This window comes from Trachemys scripta, chromosome 2 (assembly GCF_013100865.1).
Source record: "Trachemys scripta elegans isolate TJP31775 chromosome 2, CAS_Tse_1.0, whole genome shotgun sequence".
NCBI lineage: Eukaryota > Metazoa > Chordata > Testudines > Emydidae > Trachemys > Trachemys scripta.
This window is the reverse complement of record NC_048299.1, coordinates 49,992,718-50,011,086: the sequence shown is the minus strand read 5'-3', so window position 1 is coordinate 50,011,086 and position 18,369 is coordinate 49,992,718. Positions and strand designations below refer to the sequence as shown.

The window sequence follows — 18,369 nt, the reverse complement described above, 5'->3', positions numbered from 1 at the left end:
CATGTAATGCCAATCTTCAGCCAGGAATAAGTCTTTAAATTATTTGTAATAAATGAGTAATAAATACAACTTTAACTATAATGATAGTAAGGGCTGGTCTACACTGGAGGGGGTGGGGGGGGGAAAAGAGGGAAATCGATCCAAGATACGCAACTTCAGCTACGCGAATAGCGTAGCTGAAGTCGAAGTATCTTGGATCGAATTACCTGGGGTCCACACGGCGCCGGATCGACGGCCGTGGCTCCCCCGTCGACTGCGCTACCGCCGCTCGCTCTGGTGGAGTTCCAGAGTTGACAATGAGCGCGTTCGGGGATCGATATATCGCGTCTTAACGAGACGCGATATATCGATCCCGGATAAATCGATTGCTACCCGCCATAGTGAAGGCGGGTAGTGAAGACATACCCTAAGGAGCACTACTTAGAAATAGTATCTGCGAAGGTGTAAGAAAGTTACTTTTTTCATTGAAAATAACCATGCAAATGCAACACTAAGGTTGAGAACTAGTGTCATGTCTAGACTGGGGAAGTTTATGAATTCCAAAACCAGTTCAGCTGAATGGATGTTAAAACCAGTGGGATCCGTAAAGCAGATAAGACATCAGATGCTTCCATCATTTTACCATTGTGTTGGTTACACTTGATGAAAAGCCTAAAAACAGGATTAACTGACACTGTTATAAAAATGGGTCTACCCATGGAAACCTTGTCCCCACTAGGGTTACCACTGGAACCGGTAAGTAATTTGTTCTTTTATTTTGGAAGTTCCCTTATCACATACAAAACATCAGAGGAACAGAATCCAGAAGATTTGGGAGTTAAAATACCTATTTGAACAGTTGAGTCCAATCTTGCAAACCCTTGCTACAGCACATACTTCCATTGCGTTCAGTGTGACAACGAGCACGATTAAGGGTTTGCAGTATCTTAGCATCTCATACTACTACGCAGCCTGTTAAGATCTAGAATTTCACACACATAGATGCAACATGGCTGACTGAGGGGAACCCAACTTTTGAATTTCTTGACCTCAGTGCATTTAAATCCTCATATTTGATGTTTAGTTAACTTTTTTCCTATGGAACTTCTTAGATTTTTACCAAAAATTTTAGTAATTTGAAATAGCTGTTTGTGTGAGTGTGTGTATTTGAACACTGACTTAAATAGGCAGTAATGCATGTATTTGGGTGAGTAAGCCACACGTACTGGCATTTATTTGAAAATGTAATCATATTGCACAATACAATAAGGTTATTCTCCATTTACTTTTAGTCATTTGGTTATCTACATTTGTAAGGAATCCATTCCACACAAGAAGTTCAGCCATAGAATTCTAAATCCAAAGAGTACTTAGGCTTAAAGAGATATAGGCCCTGATCCTGCAACATACTGTACATCAGGAATTGGCAACCTTTGGCATGCGGCCCACCAGGGAAAGCACCCTGGCGGGTCGGGCCAGTTTGTTTACCTGCCGCATTCCACAGGTTCGGCCGATCGTGGCTCCCACTGGCCGCAGTTCGCCGTTCTAAGCCTATGGGGGCTGCGGGAAGCGGCACAGGCTGAGAGATGTGCTGGCCGCCGCTTCCCACATCCCCCATTGACCTGGAGCGGCAAACCAGGGTGCTTACCCTGGCAGGCTGTATGCCAAAGGTTGCCGATCCCTGCTATACATAGACAGACCTCTGGATCCACATGGAGCACCACGGAATTCAATAGGGTTCCACGTGAACACAAGGATCTGCCCATGTGTTATGAATTGCAGATTCAACAATGTTGTAAACTAAAGGGGGGGGGGGAAATCTACTCTTCAATCAAGATATTATTTGTGAGGCAAACTTTGGACATGTTGCAGAGTCCTTTGTAGTTCAGTTCTTCCATCAAAAAAGTAACCAGGCCAAGCACAGCTTAAATTTAAAGTCACATATCAACTACATTCAAAACAGCACAGATCTGCTCTTTCAAGCATACAATTATTGTCTAATTAGTATGAAACACGGGAAGCAATCTAAACATTTATATTGTACTAAAAATCAACACAAAAGGGATAGAAGCCATTGAAGAACTGACAAGCTTTTCCTTTCAAAAGGGTCAGAACTTTAATTCAAATACTTTTTCTTTTCAAAATTTCACAAAGTAAACACTCCCAATTGAAGTTATATATACCAATTCTGAAGTTTTAAAGCAAAGCTATTTGAATGATCTGAACACAAAAAAAGTCAAAGTATTTTAAGATTAGAACAAGCAAACTTCTTTTATTGTCAGAGATCACAAACAGCCTTGGCTTCTATGTTGCATCTTGAGGGAATTCCCACTCGCACTCCTTAGATTGGAGTAGAGATTTAAACATTTGTACCTATTCACGGCCCAGACTGAGTCTCCATAACTGCACAACATCCATAGTTCAATGAACCTTTAATCCAAGTGGAGTCTTTAGGTTCCAATACAAAATAATAATTTAAGTAGGAATTTTTACTTCTGAATTTATTTTTTCACTAAATCTGAGAAAGTTATACAATATACTGCTATTTTTTATTTTTTTCTCTCTCTACACCTCTTTCCCAGTCACCTCCTAGAACATTTTGATCCTCACACTACCCTTGTGTGTCCCATACTCCCTTTCCCAAGAACCCCACTTTTGCTACTTCACCAGTATAATGCCACCTATGCTATTGAACCAGAATAAAAGTGACTAGCTTGCCACTGGATACTGACAATATAATTAGTTTCACTCAACTCCTTCTAGAGCAGTTCCATCTGCAAGATGAAAAGCCCTTAATTCCAAAGAAGCGTAAAGTGAAAATTAACAAGATGCAGATCAGTTTCATTCTGGTGCTGCTGCAATTCTCTCCTACAAGAAGGCAATCCCCAGGGGAATCTTTAAAACTGAGACTAAAGTTGAGGAAGAGAGGCCGGGGGAAAAATAGAGCATACCTGCAATCCTGTATCAGTTTAAACACCTATGTTGGACAAGAAGCCATTAGGAATTACTGAATTCATTAATACGGGACAGCTTACCAAGAGATGTGGTAGAAATTACAGGTCACTAAGCTTAATGCAAGAATTACTAGGTGAAGTTCTTTGGCCTGTGTTACTGAAGAGGTCAGACAGACTAAGTGGTCATAGGGCTCCCTTTAGGCCTTAAACCCCTTGTTTTATTTCTATATATGATTCTATGACCTGCATATAGCTAGTCTATTTATCTACATGGTCCTGCCACTTTTATCCTCTTCCTCCCACCTGCAGCCTCCATTTATTTATTACATCAGTTATTGTGTTGGGGCTTATTTTAGGCTTAAAGAGAGATTCCATGCAGACACAAGGATCTTCACATATGGATTAGATTGCAGAAATAGGGCTTTAGACTGTAAAACTTTTGAGACAGGGACTACCTTATGAGTTCATACAGGTCCCAGCACTGATTTGATTGAGTCCTCTGGTGCTACTGTAATATAAACAAATCTAAATTGATTTTTTTTTCCTCCCAAGTTTTCTACTTTTTGGCAGGGACCAGGCTTGGGGAAAAAAAAAAAAAAAAAAAAAGCCATCCAGAAAAGATAAGCTCTTGCTTTTGAGAACAAAGAGGTGCTGTGAAGAAAATGACTGCCTAACGTGAATATGTTAGTCCAACATTATAAATAATAGGTATTTCCATTCCTTTTTTTTGTTAGACAAAAGCCAGATCTACATATACAGCGCTGCAGTGGCGCAGCTGTTCTGATGCAGCTGCACCACTACAACGCATCTGGTGAAGACACTAAGCCAACGGGAGACAACTCTCCTGTTGGCATAAAAAAAAAAAAAAAAACAAAAAAAAAAAAACACACACTTCTGCAAACAGCAGAAACTATGTTGTCAGGAGAAGCAGAAGCTCTTCCACCAACATAGCACTGTGCACATGAACTTGTCAGTGTAACTCATGTCGCCCAGCAGGGTGGTTTGTTCATACCCCTGAGCAATATAAGTTATCCTGACATAGACTGTAGTATAGATATGCTCCTAGTTTTTATTTAGGCTAACAACTAGAACACTTGTGCACAGAAAATACTTATTATTCCTGCTGGTCCTTGTTTGATCTTCAGTTGAAAGCAACTAATGCTTAATTATCAGTTTTCAATCTATTTTTATTTAAAAAAAAATACTTTTTAAAGTTGTACCTGGCATTAGGTATTTCACAGAGATAAGGATTACAAGTTAACCAATCAGATTACTGGGCTTCAGGTACCAACATTCCAACAGGTTTATATCCTATACAGAAACACAATGTACAATTTCAATGTGTAACCTACTGATTTATCAATACCACTCCTTCTCCCATTCCAGATATGAGCTGAGAAACCAAGAGCCATAATTTCTCATAAAAATAATGGAAACAAAATCATTTTGAATTAGGGAGCTGAAGGGAAATGTTTACCTGAGGCATCTCCAACCTTAAAATCACTGTCATCTGAGCTATCATAATCTAAAGCTTCCAGCAGTGAAGCTGCCAAAGGCTTCACTTGTCTCCTCTTCGAACTGCGATCCACTGTAGAAACGAAAGAATTTCATTATTAGATGATGATAATGAAAATCAACATTACATTAAGCACAAACCATTTCGATTATACAGGTGCTGGTAGCAGGAACTGCCTATGTACAGTTTAAAGCTCAGTCAGCACACAGCATGAGATACAATAGCACCCACCTCCAGCCAGGGATCTGAAATAGTCCTACAAGTGCAGTGAGGGAGGGGAAACATGGTGCATAAAGGTTTGGGGTTAATACATCTTTTGTTGGGGCATCCCCGGCCCCCAGGACCAGCGCCCCTCAGCAATGATAGCTCGTTGATACTAATAAGCACTGGATAAGGGCAGCCACGGGAGGGGGGTCAGGGAGAGGCTACGGGGGGGGGGGGCTAATGCCTCCCCCTGGGAGGTGCGGGGGGTAGGCAAGGCCTCGCACTGTGGGGAGGGAAGGTGCGAGAGGCTAACGCCTCTTCGCCCAGGGGATGCCCAACGCTAGCCCGGGGCGGCCGGGCAGGCGGGGCGGGGGAGGCGGCGGGGACAGTCACTTACTAAAGCCGGCGGCGGGACAAGGAGGCGAAGGGCGGGCTCGGGCGGCGGCAGCAGACGCGCCGGTCCCCTTCCCACCCCTCAGGCTCCTCAGCGCAGAGCCCCGCGCTGGCGGAGTCCGGGCCGGTAACCCAGACAATGGACACAGCCGCAAGCCGCCACCCGGATGCAGATCCCAGCCAGCGAGCAGGGCAGGCTTCGCTACTACGGCTCGCTCCCCTGAGCATGCGCAGAACGCCCGCACAGGCGCATTAGCGGAAAGTGAAGCTGTTCACGCTTCCATGACGCCCCTACCCTTCCGCAGCCCGGTATCTGAGCTGGGCAGTGCTGTGCCTGCCGCTAACCCCACAAGGGAGCAGGAGCGGGGTGAGGGGGACTTAGGCCTGTGGGTGTGTGTGCAGGATTTAAGGGGGGAATTGGGACTAACTATGCCCAAGATTTCATCCTGATTTGGGTTTTCAGTGCAGGGACAGAAGGGCTGCAGAGGGACTAAGGTGCTGTCCATTCATTCACTCACTCAATAATACTGGCATTTGGGGCTCTTTTTTGTTTTCCTTTTGGCGGCTGAGCCCTCAAGGTGCACGCAGGTCACGTTTTCAGGCTTATCTGAGCAACCATGAGGGCTAGAAATTTACTTGTTTTAAAAATAAGTGATTGACCCCCGCACTTTTAAACATACTTGTTTTAAAGGGAAGCTGAGAATCTCACCTAATCATATGAATCCAGGAGCTGGGGATTTAAAGAAAACAAATATTGTGAGACTCATGGTGAAATCCCAAGGGCTGGTAATGCTGCTCGTTGCCTGACCATGGGTTGGGGAAAGGGGTGCCTCCTCATGAGCTGATCACCCATCCACATCCTTGCTTAATGTAGTGTTGCCAACCCCATCTTTCAGACATCATATATTTGACCTCCAAACCCATGAGATTGGTTTAAAAACCATGAGATTTTTTAAAAAGGCATTTTGGGATATATTTTTTTCCTTAAGGATTTTCAAGTCTTTAAGTATTATGTCTTCAAGTGTTTCTTCATAATTATTAGGACTAGAAAGCTTGGGGTGGCGGGAGTGTTTGTTTTTCAATAAAATCTGAGAATCTCATGACTCCAGGATCTGGGACTTTAGGAAAAAACACCAGATATTGTGAGACTTGTAATTAAAATAGCGAAGTTGACAACACTGCTAACAGAACTGTGAGTGTTCTCACTTTTGAATTCAGTTTTGAATCCTACTAAGCTTTTAACCTCAATACCAGATTTCACTGAGTTCCACTGACTAGTTGTGCTTTGTGTAAATCAGGGGTTCCCAAACTTGGTTCGTGGCTTATTCATGGTAAGTCCCTGGCGGGCCACGAGATGCTTTGTTTACCTGAGCATCTGCAGGTATGGCCACTCGCAGCTCCCAGTGGCCGCGGTTTGCCATTCTCAGCCAATGAGAGCTGCGGGAAGAGTCTCAAAGCCTCTCACGGCCTGCCAGGGGCTTACCCTGAACATGCCGCAAATCAGGTTTGGGAATGCCTAGTGTAAATATATATTCTAAATTTTTCCCCTTATGCTTGTCTTACAAGTGTGATTGGATAAAAATGCCCAATTTAACTTCTCTACCATTTATTATTTTGTATCTCTTAATCATATTTCTTCTTACTAAGAGTTTAGTAAATACATAAAGACCATTTTCTACTCTTACTCCTTGTGTAAGCCTCACACTGATAACATTAGTGGGAGTTCACTGTGAACTGAAGCAGTATATAGACTCAAGTTTATATCTCAGCCCACTAACCATAACTAAAAATTGAATTTGGTCCCCCATCAACTGAGTTTGACACTGCAACATTAAAAGATCTTTGTTCAGTGACATATGTAAATTTTGGCAGTGTCACTATAGTACTCAATGAACCAGTTTTAAATCACAAAAATCACTAATTGATATATTTATTTTATTTCTTTAGAGTCTTATAAGAACCAGAAAGGGCACCTATATAATCTCATACTCTAGAAATCGCTAATACTACTAAAAATATAAAGATAGTGTGAGAGATTTATGTTACCAATCTGCCTGGGGCGTCAGGTGATCAAGCTGAGGCCACAGGATCTTTAGGGGAGGAGATGGAGGAGCACACCAAGTGACTAAATTTTAAAGTTTTATTAATAAAATAATAAAACAGTGGTGAGTGCTGGGAATGCTCCAACGTCACTCAGAGGAAGAAAGAAAGCGTTAGTGCCCCAGCCCTAACTCACTTTCATACTCACACACACGACCCAAGGCTGGCCAAGCCTGGGTGTAACGTAAGAAGAGGGGGAAGGGTGGATGGGAGTTCTTGTCCCGTGAACGGGTCGTCTAGGTCCGCTGTGATCTCCGACTTGCTTTGGCTCTCGGGAGGGTTTAAGTCCTGGATTCTTTTGGGGGTGTTTTCGTTCAGGGCCCTCCGTTCCTGGTATTCTTTGTACCAGTCCAAACCAGCTCGCTGTGGCCTCCTCGGCTTTCCCAAAACATACCGGCTTCAGAGACTTTGTTTTCCCCCCCCATTGGCCTTCGCCGTCTCATTCACTCTCACTGTTCTCACTGCAACCCTGCTCAACTTAGTTCTCCTCTTCTCATAGCTGGGCAGCTGCAGATTTCTCGTCAAGCCCATGACCTTGGACCAGGGCCAGCATCTTATCTTCAGACGGAGCTAGCTGAAGTGTCGAGTTAACCCGTTCTCTGCTCTCTTCCTCCCTCCCCCTTTTGGCCTCTCGCAATCTTTCACTCCACACTCACACCTTTGAGCCTTCCCAAAATGCCTTGCGATGCTTGCAGCAGCGTTAGCAACATACAATGCTGATCTGCCTCCCCAGGGGACCCCATGAGGGAGGGGGCCATTGGGTTGTGACAATAGGAACAAGCAGCAGTCCCAATAAAATATAGCAATAATTAAACTATGCAGCTCAGAAAAGAAGAAATTTCTATATCTCCTTAATCACCACCCTTCACCAGCATCTCCCTTTCTAAAAGTCCTGCACACCAATAGATTTCAGCTATTTCAGGTAAAGGGAACTGGAGGGGAAGAGTATTTCCAAATGAAAGGGGCTTTCACAGAGAACAGAACAGGCTCTCTCTTTTATTACTAAGGGGGCTCCATCTTGAGTACCTCCACAGATCTCAGCAGAGAGGTCAAGAATACTTGAATCCTAAACTACCCTCTTGTTTCAAGAAGCATTCAGACATTGCTGGGGTATTTGGTAATCCATGCACTTTTACTGCCAATGCTGTGTCTATTCCATGGCTAAACACGTGTAAGCGTTGTTAGTTTAGCATTTTTAACATGTTCTAAATTCATTCACAAAAGAAAGAAATTTAATCTCAAAAGGTCATTGTAACAGGGCTGGCTCCTCTCCTGTCCTGCAGTTCCTCACAAATGATCTTGGATGCTTCTTGACTGTCAACACCTCTGAGTTTTTATTCAGGGCTTTGGAGTGGAGCCCAGAACTAGAGCGCAGAGCAGTGGAGCTGCAGGTTTTTGCCTGGAGCTGGAGCAGAGCCAGAGCACAACTCCAAAGCCCTGGTTTTTATTTAAGTTCACATCACCAAGCCACCACCATCACAATCCTCTTGCAGCACTTCTACCTTCAGTCCTCTGCCCTTTCTCCAGGAAGAGGGCATGTTCTCACCAACCAGAGACTTACCTTACTCTGAGCTCTGTTAGCCCTTCTTTCTTCCCATTGCATATCCTTTCTGGGCTCTTTAACTACCTTCTCTGTTGATGGGATAATTAGCTCTTTAGCTCATCAGTTCACAGTCTGATTGGGTAATTAAGTATTCTGCCCCTCAATCAGGGCTTCTCTGGCGATCTAGTTAGTGCCTAAGTTACCAGAGTGCTGGGGCATTTTTAGGAGTAAAGTTTACTCCTGGGGGAATTCTGCATCAAAAAATTAAAAATTCTGGTACAATAGTTTAAAATTCTGCAAAATTCTGCATATTTTATTTGTCAAAATAACACAATATAATCATTCCAGTTTGAATTATTTTGGTGGTTTATTTCAAAATACCTGTCAACAAGTATGTCAACAATGCATACAACAACAACAAAAAGATTCTCCCAGGAGTAGAGTTAAAGAAACCCCTCTGACAACCCAGTTCCAGTTGGAGGATGCTGGAGGGGGCTGTGTGGGGCCCCCAGAGCCCATACAACTGCACTCCCCTCCCTCCAGAGCCCAGTCACCAGGCACCCCCACATGCCAGATACCCCCACACTCCTTCCCCAGAGCCCAGCTATGGGGCATCCCCCCCCCAGCCCAGACACCCCCACCTGCTCCCTTTAGATCTCAGACATTCACACATCGCTCCCCCCAGAACCCATCCACGGGGCACCTCCCAGCCCAGACACTTGCACCCCTCTCACCCCTGGCCCAGACACCTGCACCCCCAGAGCCTTTATTCCCCCTAGCTTCTTTCCCTTCCTCACCCTCTGGCAGAGCTGGGTCTCCCGGGATCTCTCACGTCCCAAGGAGAATGAGGATCAAGCCAGATGGCCAGAGCGTGCAGAGCCTCCATCCCTGCTGGGCTGGGCGTTACGCTCACTGAGCTGGGCTCTGCAGAGTCCAATGGCCCCTAGTGGCAACCAGCAGTTCTGCAGCCCCAATTCTGTGGGGGAAACATGGAATTCTGCACAAATTCTGCATTGTGCAGTGGTGCAGAATTCCCCAGGAGTAAAAGTTATAAACAGCTAAAAATAATAGTTTAGAATGAAAATGTTATTGTAGGCACCACTAGCACAACTACTAAAAATACTTAGGGTTATTCAACATATCAGGTCATTCAATTACCTGAGCATTCCAATTACTCTTTTTAGGTCTGTACTTTAAGTGCACAGTCTGTTGAAAGAGCAAGTAGATTGATCTTCATATAACTAGTGTTCTTCTACTGCTAAACAAAGAGGGAAATAATGTTTCTGTGAGTGCACTATTTCTCTAAGAAACATTGGTATCTTTGTTGTGGTTCAGTAAAGCCCATTAGTAAAGGGAGTTACACAATAGCAATTCAGCAGAGCATATAGTGGTACTTATACAAGTTATCTTCAAACAAAATATTATTTTTAGTTTAATGAGAGCATTAAATGTGGCTTCAGTTTAGAAAGGTCAAAACAAAGAAAAACACTAAAATTGTATTTCCATTCACCTAATAAAACGAAGTCAAGAATAGAAAATAAATAGGTTTTAACCTTCTATCATTTCTGAATAGAAAATAATACAGTAATATGAAATTCTAGATGTAAAGGATTTTTTTCCTTTCAGTGAGCAGACAGTTGAAGTCACAACCTTTCTGTCTGAATCCAAACACCAAACTCTTTTATTACCCATCAAAACTCCACCATCTGCAGTAGGGACGCTGACCTCTTTCAGACATCTTCCCCAATAGGGAACTGTTCCATCTTCCACTCTTGAACTGTACCATTACAACAAGCACCTTTCTGAGTGATCTCTACTCTTTTTCCTAGTATCTTTACTTGGTAAGATACAGAGAGATAAAGATTAAATCAGATGTCTTTGCTGTTTTAAATTACAAAGAGCTGGGCACCTAGTACCAATGGTCCCTAACAATAGTAATCTGAAATAAAGTGCAGACTGCTACAAAGTCTAGTGCAGTACAGTGTTGATGTGGAATGTTCCCATCATAAATTCAGACAATTCCTGTTCTCACTGGTAACATGTGACCTGTTCTAAATGACAGATTATTAACCTTTGCTTGATTATGTGACAAATATACTTTAAAAGAGTCCTGCAATAATTAAAAAAAGAACCTAACTGAATATGTAACTTTTAGAAAAGCTACATTAACATAATGTTATTAAGGTTTCAAAGTCAAGCATTCAACAGTTAAGAAAAGCCAGAATAAAGGTTGCCAATGCAAACTTAACTTAACTTTAATGTACTTACCTGTAAATACGTGAGTAGTCCCATTGCCTTAAGTAAAGTACACATGTGTTTTAGGGATCAGGACTTAATTCCGTCCTCATATTCAGATTCATTATAATACAAGCTCCTTAAAGATGCAGAAAAAGGTCCAAAGGTATACTTGAATACCTGGGGCATTAACTCTGTATCAGATGGCTAAGGATGATAAGCCATTATATCTAGATGAACCTTAGATGAGTGTGAGATTTAAAAAGCAACAGAGGGTCCTGTGGCACCTTTAAGACTTCTGGTAGTCTAAAAGGTGCCACAGGACCCTCTGTTGCTTTTTACAGATTCAGACTAACACGGCTACCCCTCTGATACTGTGAGATTTAAGGTTGCTGTAACAATCAAAGGTCAAAGTTAGGTGCAATCCTTCCTCTCACTCACTGATGTGGGCAGCAGGTCTCATGACAAGGGGCATGACATTCTGCCTCTTCCCATTTCAGGCAGCAAACTGCAACTATTCATTCTTTCACTCCCTAATGAAACAGGGGAGGGTCTCCCAGTCCATGACAATCTTCCCTTCTCTAACAGAATAGCTGGGGATGGTAGCCAAATCATACACAAATGACACCATAAAACTGCCTCAATTATTCCTTTCACTTACAATACTTTATGATGAGACTTCACAGGTTGAGGAGCCATTGACTCAGGATCATAGTCTCCTCTCTGGGTCCTGTACCAATAGCAGGTGTCCATCTGGTAGCAATTAGCTGTATGCCATATCACTTGGTGGCCATTTAGTCACTGCATCAGGGCCTCCTCTCACTGTAAAACCACATTCTAGGGATCCTACCTTAATCCTCCCCTGAGAACAGCTGGGGGAAAGAAATGAAGCTGGTTAATTATGAGGTCTGAAGTCTCTAGCTTCCCTTCATAATAATTATATCTCTAAAAAAATTGTAAACCGTCAAAGCAAATGTATTGCCTTCCCTTACCTGCAAAGGTTCAGGATTCTTTGTTTCCCATGGTAGTTAATGACATCACACAATTCTGTAAGTGAATAGGATACATGCTGAGTTTGTCTTCCAGTCAGGTCCTACTTCAGGCATAGAATGCAATCATACCCTAATTCGTCTAGTTGTTTAACACCCCGCCCTTTTGCTCTCAGTGTCTGTAATCATTTGTTCACATGTAATGTTTTAATTTAAGTCACAATCCCACAGTCCTTTACTCACACTGATAGTCTAAACTGAGTAAGTGTTATTAACAAAAGCAATAGCCATCATCATCAGGGCCCTTAGATTGTAAATTCATCAGGTCAGGCAGGTTCTCTTTGTTGGTAAAGCACATCTGCCTTGGCATACTGTATAAACAAATAAGAATAATGAATAATAACAGTAAATGAATGATTAAAGAAAAGAGCTATCTGAGTGGAAAAGCTCTTTACCTAATAGCCAACTAGATATGGAAACTATGTACCCAATCCAAAAACTGTCACTGACTTCAGTTGGCTTTGGATCTTTATGGCCCTTTATGAAGTTATTTCTGAGTGGTATATATTTCTCAGTAAAACAACAAACACAGTCCTTCATCCAACAAATTATTCCGATGGATTTTTTTGTTGTTGTTCTGAAGAAATCTGGGATGTAAAGGACATCTGCTGCAACAAATATAAAAAGCATAGACCTGCTGCTGCTAATGGAAAATAGTCTAAGCACTTGCATATTTTTTTCCAAGAAAGTTAATTAATTAGACAAGAATAATTACTTGAATACGAGTGTCAATGACCCTTCTCACATAAAGCTTTTCCCACAGAATCCTGCTGATGTGGCCGGAACAGAGGAAAATACAGTCCTCGGCTACAAAGAATGAAATCTTTGTGAATCTGCTTTTAAAATAAAATGTATAGCAGTGGATTTTCTCTCTCCTTTTTTTTTTTTTTTAAATTATCTATTTATGTGATTGTGTACAAAAGAAATTGAACTGATTTGGATTTTATGAGACTCTATTAATTAAAAATCTTCAGTTAAAAAGTAATAAAATAAATGTTAAAATGCATCCCTTACATTTCAAATATTCTCTATCTTATTAAACAAAATAGTGACATTCAGCATACCATTTGTTTTCCTTTCTGATATTCATTATCTCACTAGTCAGCTCAATGGGCAGCAAGAGCAGTACAAAAGATTTCTTCAGTGTCCTTGCTGATTTCATAGAAACTAATCTAATTTTTTAAAGTTGTTTTTGCCAAAATATCCAGCCTTTTATTGAAATATTTTCATTAAGAACTTTGAGCTATAATATCCTGATTATCACCAGAATCCAGACAGTCCTAATCAGGGAAAGGTTTTCATTTCATCAAGATACTTGTATAATTTTTCTTATTTTTGTTTTTAAGAAGGAAAACAGACATCAAGATATGTATCTTGGTCCAAGTGTACCACTGTCAGCTTCTGCATCCGCATATGACAGACACACTGGCAAGTTGCCCAGAAAGAGCAGCAACAGCCAGTAGATCTGAGTGCATTCTATGGCTAATGTGGAAACTGACTACAATAAAGCCTCAGCATATACTCTGTTCTGTCATAGGCCTTTCTTATGTCATCAGCGATTGCAAGGAAAACACAGAGTCCTGAAAACAGGATTGAAACTGAGTTTCAATTATTGTGTTGGAAAAATAGAAATGTTGTTTGGGGCAAAGGTTGTGTCTTCATCTGTGGTAACAGCCCCCTAGCATGGCGTAGCCTCATGAGGGGCTCTGTGTGCTATTGTAATGATAATAATTTCTTATTTTGAGGTTCAGATTCTCAGCCTTGCTCCAGCTGCTTTGCACCATTCTGGTAGCATAGCTTTTTTTGAAACCTGGGTTGTGTAGCAGTGGCTGCCAAACTTCCAAAAGAGAAAGACGACTTTTCTATACCGCTGTACCATTAGAAAGAGAATTCCACTTGATGTGGGAAAGAGAATGGCAACTGATTGTAGAAGCTCACTATTCTGCATTGTTACTGGTCAGTTGGGTACCAGCTTGGAGCTGAGAAGTCCACCGTGGGTGCTGGGGGTTTGCCTGGCAATGCATTGAGTGATGTAGAAGTGTATGCTCAAGGTGACCAGTATGCCAGAGATCCTTGAGGGATTTGAACAATTGGAGTTCTTGAAACATGGTGAGATATAGATGGAACTCATGTGCCCATCCTGTGTCTACCACATCAAGCTAATGAATATATTAACAGAAAATATATACCCTACTGTGCTGTGTTTCTTTGTGTTTCATAGGTTAGCTAGGCAAAGTACATTTTAACCGTTATAGAAGGAGCTGGTAGCAATTCCTGTATTTAGGGTACCTGATACTTTGAATTATAAAATATTTTGACCTTTTTTGAGAAGCTCAAACACCTCTGTTATTTGCTGCAGGTCTTTGAAATTTGGCAGTAAGAAAACCCTCAGACTAGAGCTATGCCTTATCTTTGACCTATGATATTCCATTCAGGTTTAACTGTTGCAAACTGTTGAAAATCACCATTTCTCTGCTGTAGCTTGCATTCCTCAGGAAAATGACAACAACCTACAAACTGAACATGAACATTCTAAATGCAACTGGCCCCATGTTGTGGCCAAAGTAGTAACACTATACACTGCCCTGGAAATACCAGAGAGCTGCCCAAGCTCCTACAGGATGGGGAGGAGAGAACCAGACTGGGCTTTGCTCCCACAGACCACACTCACACCAGGTACGTGCCGGGGTGCTAGAACAATGTGTATAGTGGGGGTGCTAAAAGCCATTGAACCAAACTGTAAACCCTGTATGTGATGGAAATCACTTAAGCCAGAGGTGTGGTAGTACCCCTAGTTCCAGCATCCAGAAGCACATAGCACAGCATTCTCTCTCTGAGATAAAAATTCAATTTTGCTGAGAATTTTCAATTTTCCATCAGAAAAAACAAAATGAAATATTTTGGTTTGGGTCAGTTTAACATGGATCAAAATATTATGGTTTGTTGAACATTTCATTTTGAGTCAGTTCAGCACTAAACTACATTTGCTTGTGGTGCTGCATTGTATCATGGGAGTTGTAGTTCAGGTGTCTCATGCCCCATATTCTCTCTTATGAGCTGGGTTCCCTTGCTGGAGTACATCTTCCATGATGCAAGTGGTCTCTCCTCTGACCAAGCATTCTGGAATTGCATCCTGGGAGTTATACGACTGCAGGTGCATCAAGGAAGATGTAATCTGTCCTGGGACTGGCTCACCGGGGAGAGTGGGGACATAACACATGAACCAGGGGGTCACCCAATGAAATGAATAGGCAGCAGGTTTAAAACAAACAAAATAAAGTATTTCTTCACACAATGCATAAAGTATTTCTTCACACATTCCACACTGTGGAAATCATTGCCAGGGGTTGTTGTGAAGGCCAAAAGTATAATTGGGTCAAAAGGAATTAAATAAGTTCATGGAGGTTAGGTCCATCAATGGCTATTAGCCAAGATAGACAGGGACACAACCCCGAGTTCTGGGTGTTCCTATTCCTCTGCCTGCCAGAAGCTGGGAGTAGATGACCGGGGATGGATCACTTGATACATTGCTGTGTTCTGTTCACTCCCTCTGAAGCATGTGGCACCAGCCACTCTAGGGAGACAGGAACCTAGGCTAGATGGACCATTGGTCTGACCCAGTATGGCCATTCTTATGTTCTTATGACACCATGCACCCAAAACTACAATTCTCATGAAGAGATGCAGCATCACAGGGAAATGTAGTTTAATGCTAAACTCACTCAAAATGAAACATTGTGAGTCAGCTCAGCAAACCAAAACAAAATATTTTGTCAGAAACCATTTCACTTAACAGTTCAATTTAAACATTTTAATTTAGCTGAAACAGCACTTTTTGCCCTTTTTTTTGCGGGGGGGGGGGAGAGGGTGAGAAGATGTTGAACAGCCAAAATAATGTTTCCAAACTCACAGTGTTTCTCAGTGCTGCCACATGCTCAGTGCTGCTCTAGGTAATGAAGCTGTACCTCAATGTACTCTCACTGAGATTTACTTTTATTTTATGAGTGGGAATGCAGGCCCCTAGAGTGACTATAGAAAGTGGAGTCTAAGGATCCACATCCCAGTATTCTCTATCACCTCCGAGACAACACTTTCAGCTGTCTTGAAAATCCCAGGCTCTCATGAAATAATACGCTATCAAGCAGGTTTAAGAGAGCCATCGCCATAAAGATTTTTCTCTAGATCCAAAGGGGAGGGGAAGAGAGAACAAAAACAAGTATGAAGGAGACAGTACCACATGTGCGACAGAAACACTGCAGAGGACAATTCTTGATTGAACTTCTGAAAAATCTTTGTGGTTCACTTTTAGGAGGACTTCACTGGATTTAATGACATGATTTTTCATTTTGTTATAGTATTTGAAGGGGTGGGGCAAGAAATGTATTACTTTAACAGATTTATTCTTTCACATGTATTGGATTTGAGGTGTACTGTAGTTCAGCATGTCAAAACTATATGCTTGATGAAAATAAGCTTGCCAGTCTTTAAACTTTAAGGTAATGTAAGGTATTATCAGTGTTTGTTTTGCATTCCATGCAGAAAAAACAAGAGAAGTAGGTGCTTGAGCAGTTTGGGAATGTAACTGATGTTTATTAGACAGATCTTTCAGACAAGTGGTAGTGTTTTGATCATGTCTCATTGAATAGAGATGGCAGTCTGGAGGAGGTGTTTCTTAAGGGGCAAGTCCCAAGGAGGAAAAACAGATGGGCAGAGACAGCATCAGTGAAGCAACATCACAAAGTGTACAGTCTTGTGAGTTAGTCAGACAAATAAGGTTAGTAAAAGACAGGAGGTCTCATGGCATCAACTTTCAGGACTGAGGATGCTCTGAAACAACAAGTAAACAAACAGAACTTTCTGTTCTCTTTAACCCATCTGATTTCTTGTGAAACATAACATGAATACACTATTTCATACAGTAACACCTACATACTTTATGAAACTCCTCACTGTTTTTGTGTGTTGGCTTGTATGTTCAGCCTCTTATCAAGCCTCATTTGATGTCTTACTACATGTACAAAAGTACAAAATCAAAATATGCTATATTTTTCCTTATTACATACTTTTCACCTCAATCTAGACTCTGCTGATCAAATAAAGGAAGATAAGAAATTCTGGCTTAGAAGTCTTATCACAGTTATCAATTACATGCAATCACACAATGAAGGATGATGGGCCTCAGTGCACACATCAAAACATTTCATTAGCTTTCTATCATACATAAAATATAGTAATACAACCTCCCACATTTAAATGAAAATGTTTTTAAAGAAAAAAATTGTATTGGAGTAAGAAAAAGGAAAGATTTTGTCTTAATAAGTGGTAAATCACACTTGATAACATTTTAATAGAGCAGAAACCACAAGCAAAAATGAAGAGAATAGCCTGGACAATTCCTGCCACATCTGCTCCTCCCCCTCCCCCCGGACTCTTCCCTCTTTTTAAAATTTAGAACTGATACTAGGATTCCTTATATGCTGAGCCACAAGACACTGAGGTTTGTACCAGTCTACACCTGTATCATTTAAGTACTATACTACTGAAACTTGGTTGTGCAATATTGCTGGACCAGCTTTGGTATAGTTGGTTCCTGCCAGGTTTTGGTACACATACAAAATGGAGGTGATGTGGCTCTGCTGTTTGCATCCAACCTGAAATGGAGGAGATCTCCTACATCAAAAATGAATTGAATACAATGTTTCTACCTTGTGTGTGGGTCCCTAAAGGTGAGCAAGTTGAGACTGGTTTTGGTGAACCAATCACACTGCTACATGGCAAATTCTTTGCATAAACTAATGAAGTTCTTCGTGACAGCTGGAGGTGACAAAGCTGATAGAGCTTGGTGACCAATATCTATGGGATACCAAATCCTATGAACCCAGCTCAGGATTTCTTGGTCCCCATGGTGACCATAGGACTATCTCTAGCGGTTACTGTTTCAACACACCTATATAGCTGATCACACTTTGTATTAATCTTTCTAATGGCAGATGTACACATGGAACATGAGAGTGACAGAACCTGGTGGCTCCTTGCATAAGAGAACACTTGGGAAAGAAGAGCAACTGAAAGGAAGATTGGAACCATTCAGGAGTAACGCCATCTCTTCCTGCTTGTGTTAATAATACCTAATGGTCAACAGTATCAAAACCAGCTGACAGATCTAAAAGAATCAGTATGGGCTGTGATGTTCTTCCATCACCAGAAGTTGATACCAACATAACCAGCATAGTCTCGATAGTATACCCACACCTACAATCAATGCTACTGGATTCAAAGATACCAGAATGCTCCAGAAATTGACAGAATTGCCTCACCAACTCTTTCTAACAAAAGGAAGGTTCAAGAGAGTATGATAATTGCATATACTGTAAATGTAATGAGATAGTTTCTTGA

At 41.6% G+C, this 18,369-nt stretch overlaps 1 protein-coding gene across 1 annotated transcript in view; it reads right to left on the bottom strand.

The window, feature by feature from the left end:
• PHF14 (PHD finger protein 14) overlaps nucleotides 1-5,253 on the bottom strand; it is a gene marked incomplete in the record, with an annotated part of 270,722 nt that extends 265,469 nt beyond the window's left edge. The window contains 2 exon segments of the mRNA XM_034760532.1: nucleotides 4,411-4,521; nucleotides 5,051-5,253. Of these exon segments, the coding sequence (XP_034616423.1) occupies nucleotides 4,411-4,521; nucleotide 5,051 (112 nt within the window).
• Nucleotides 5,254-18,369: the final 13,116 nt, after the last annotated feature.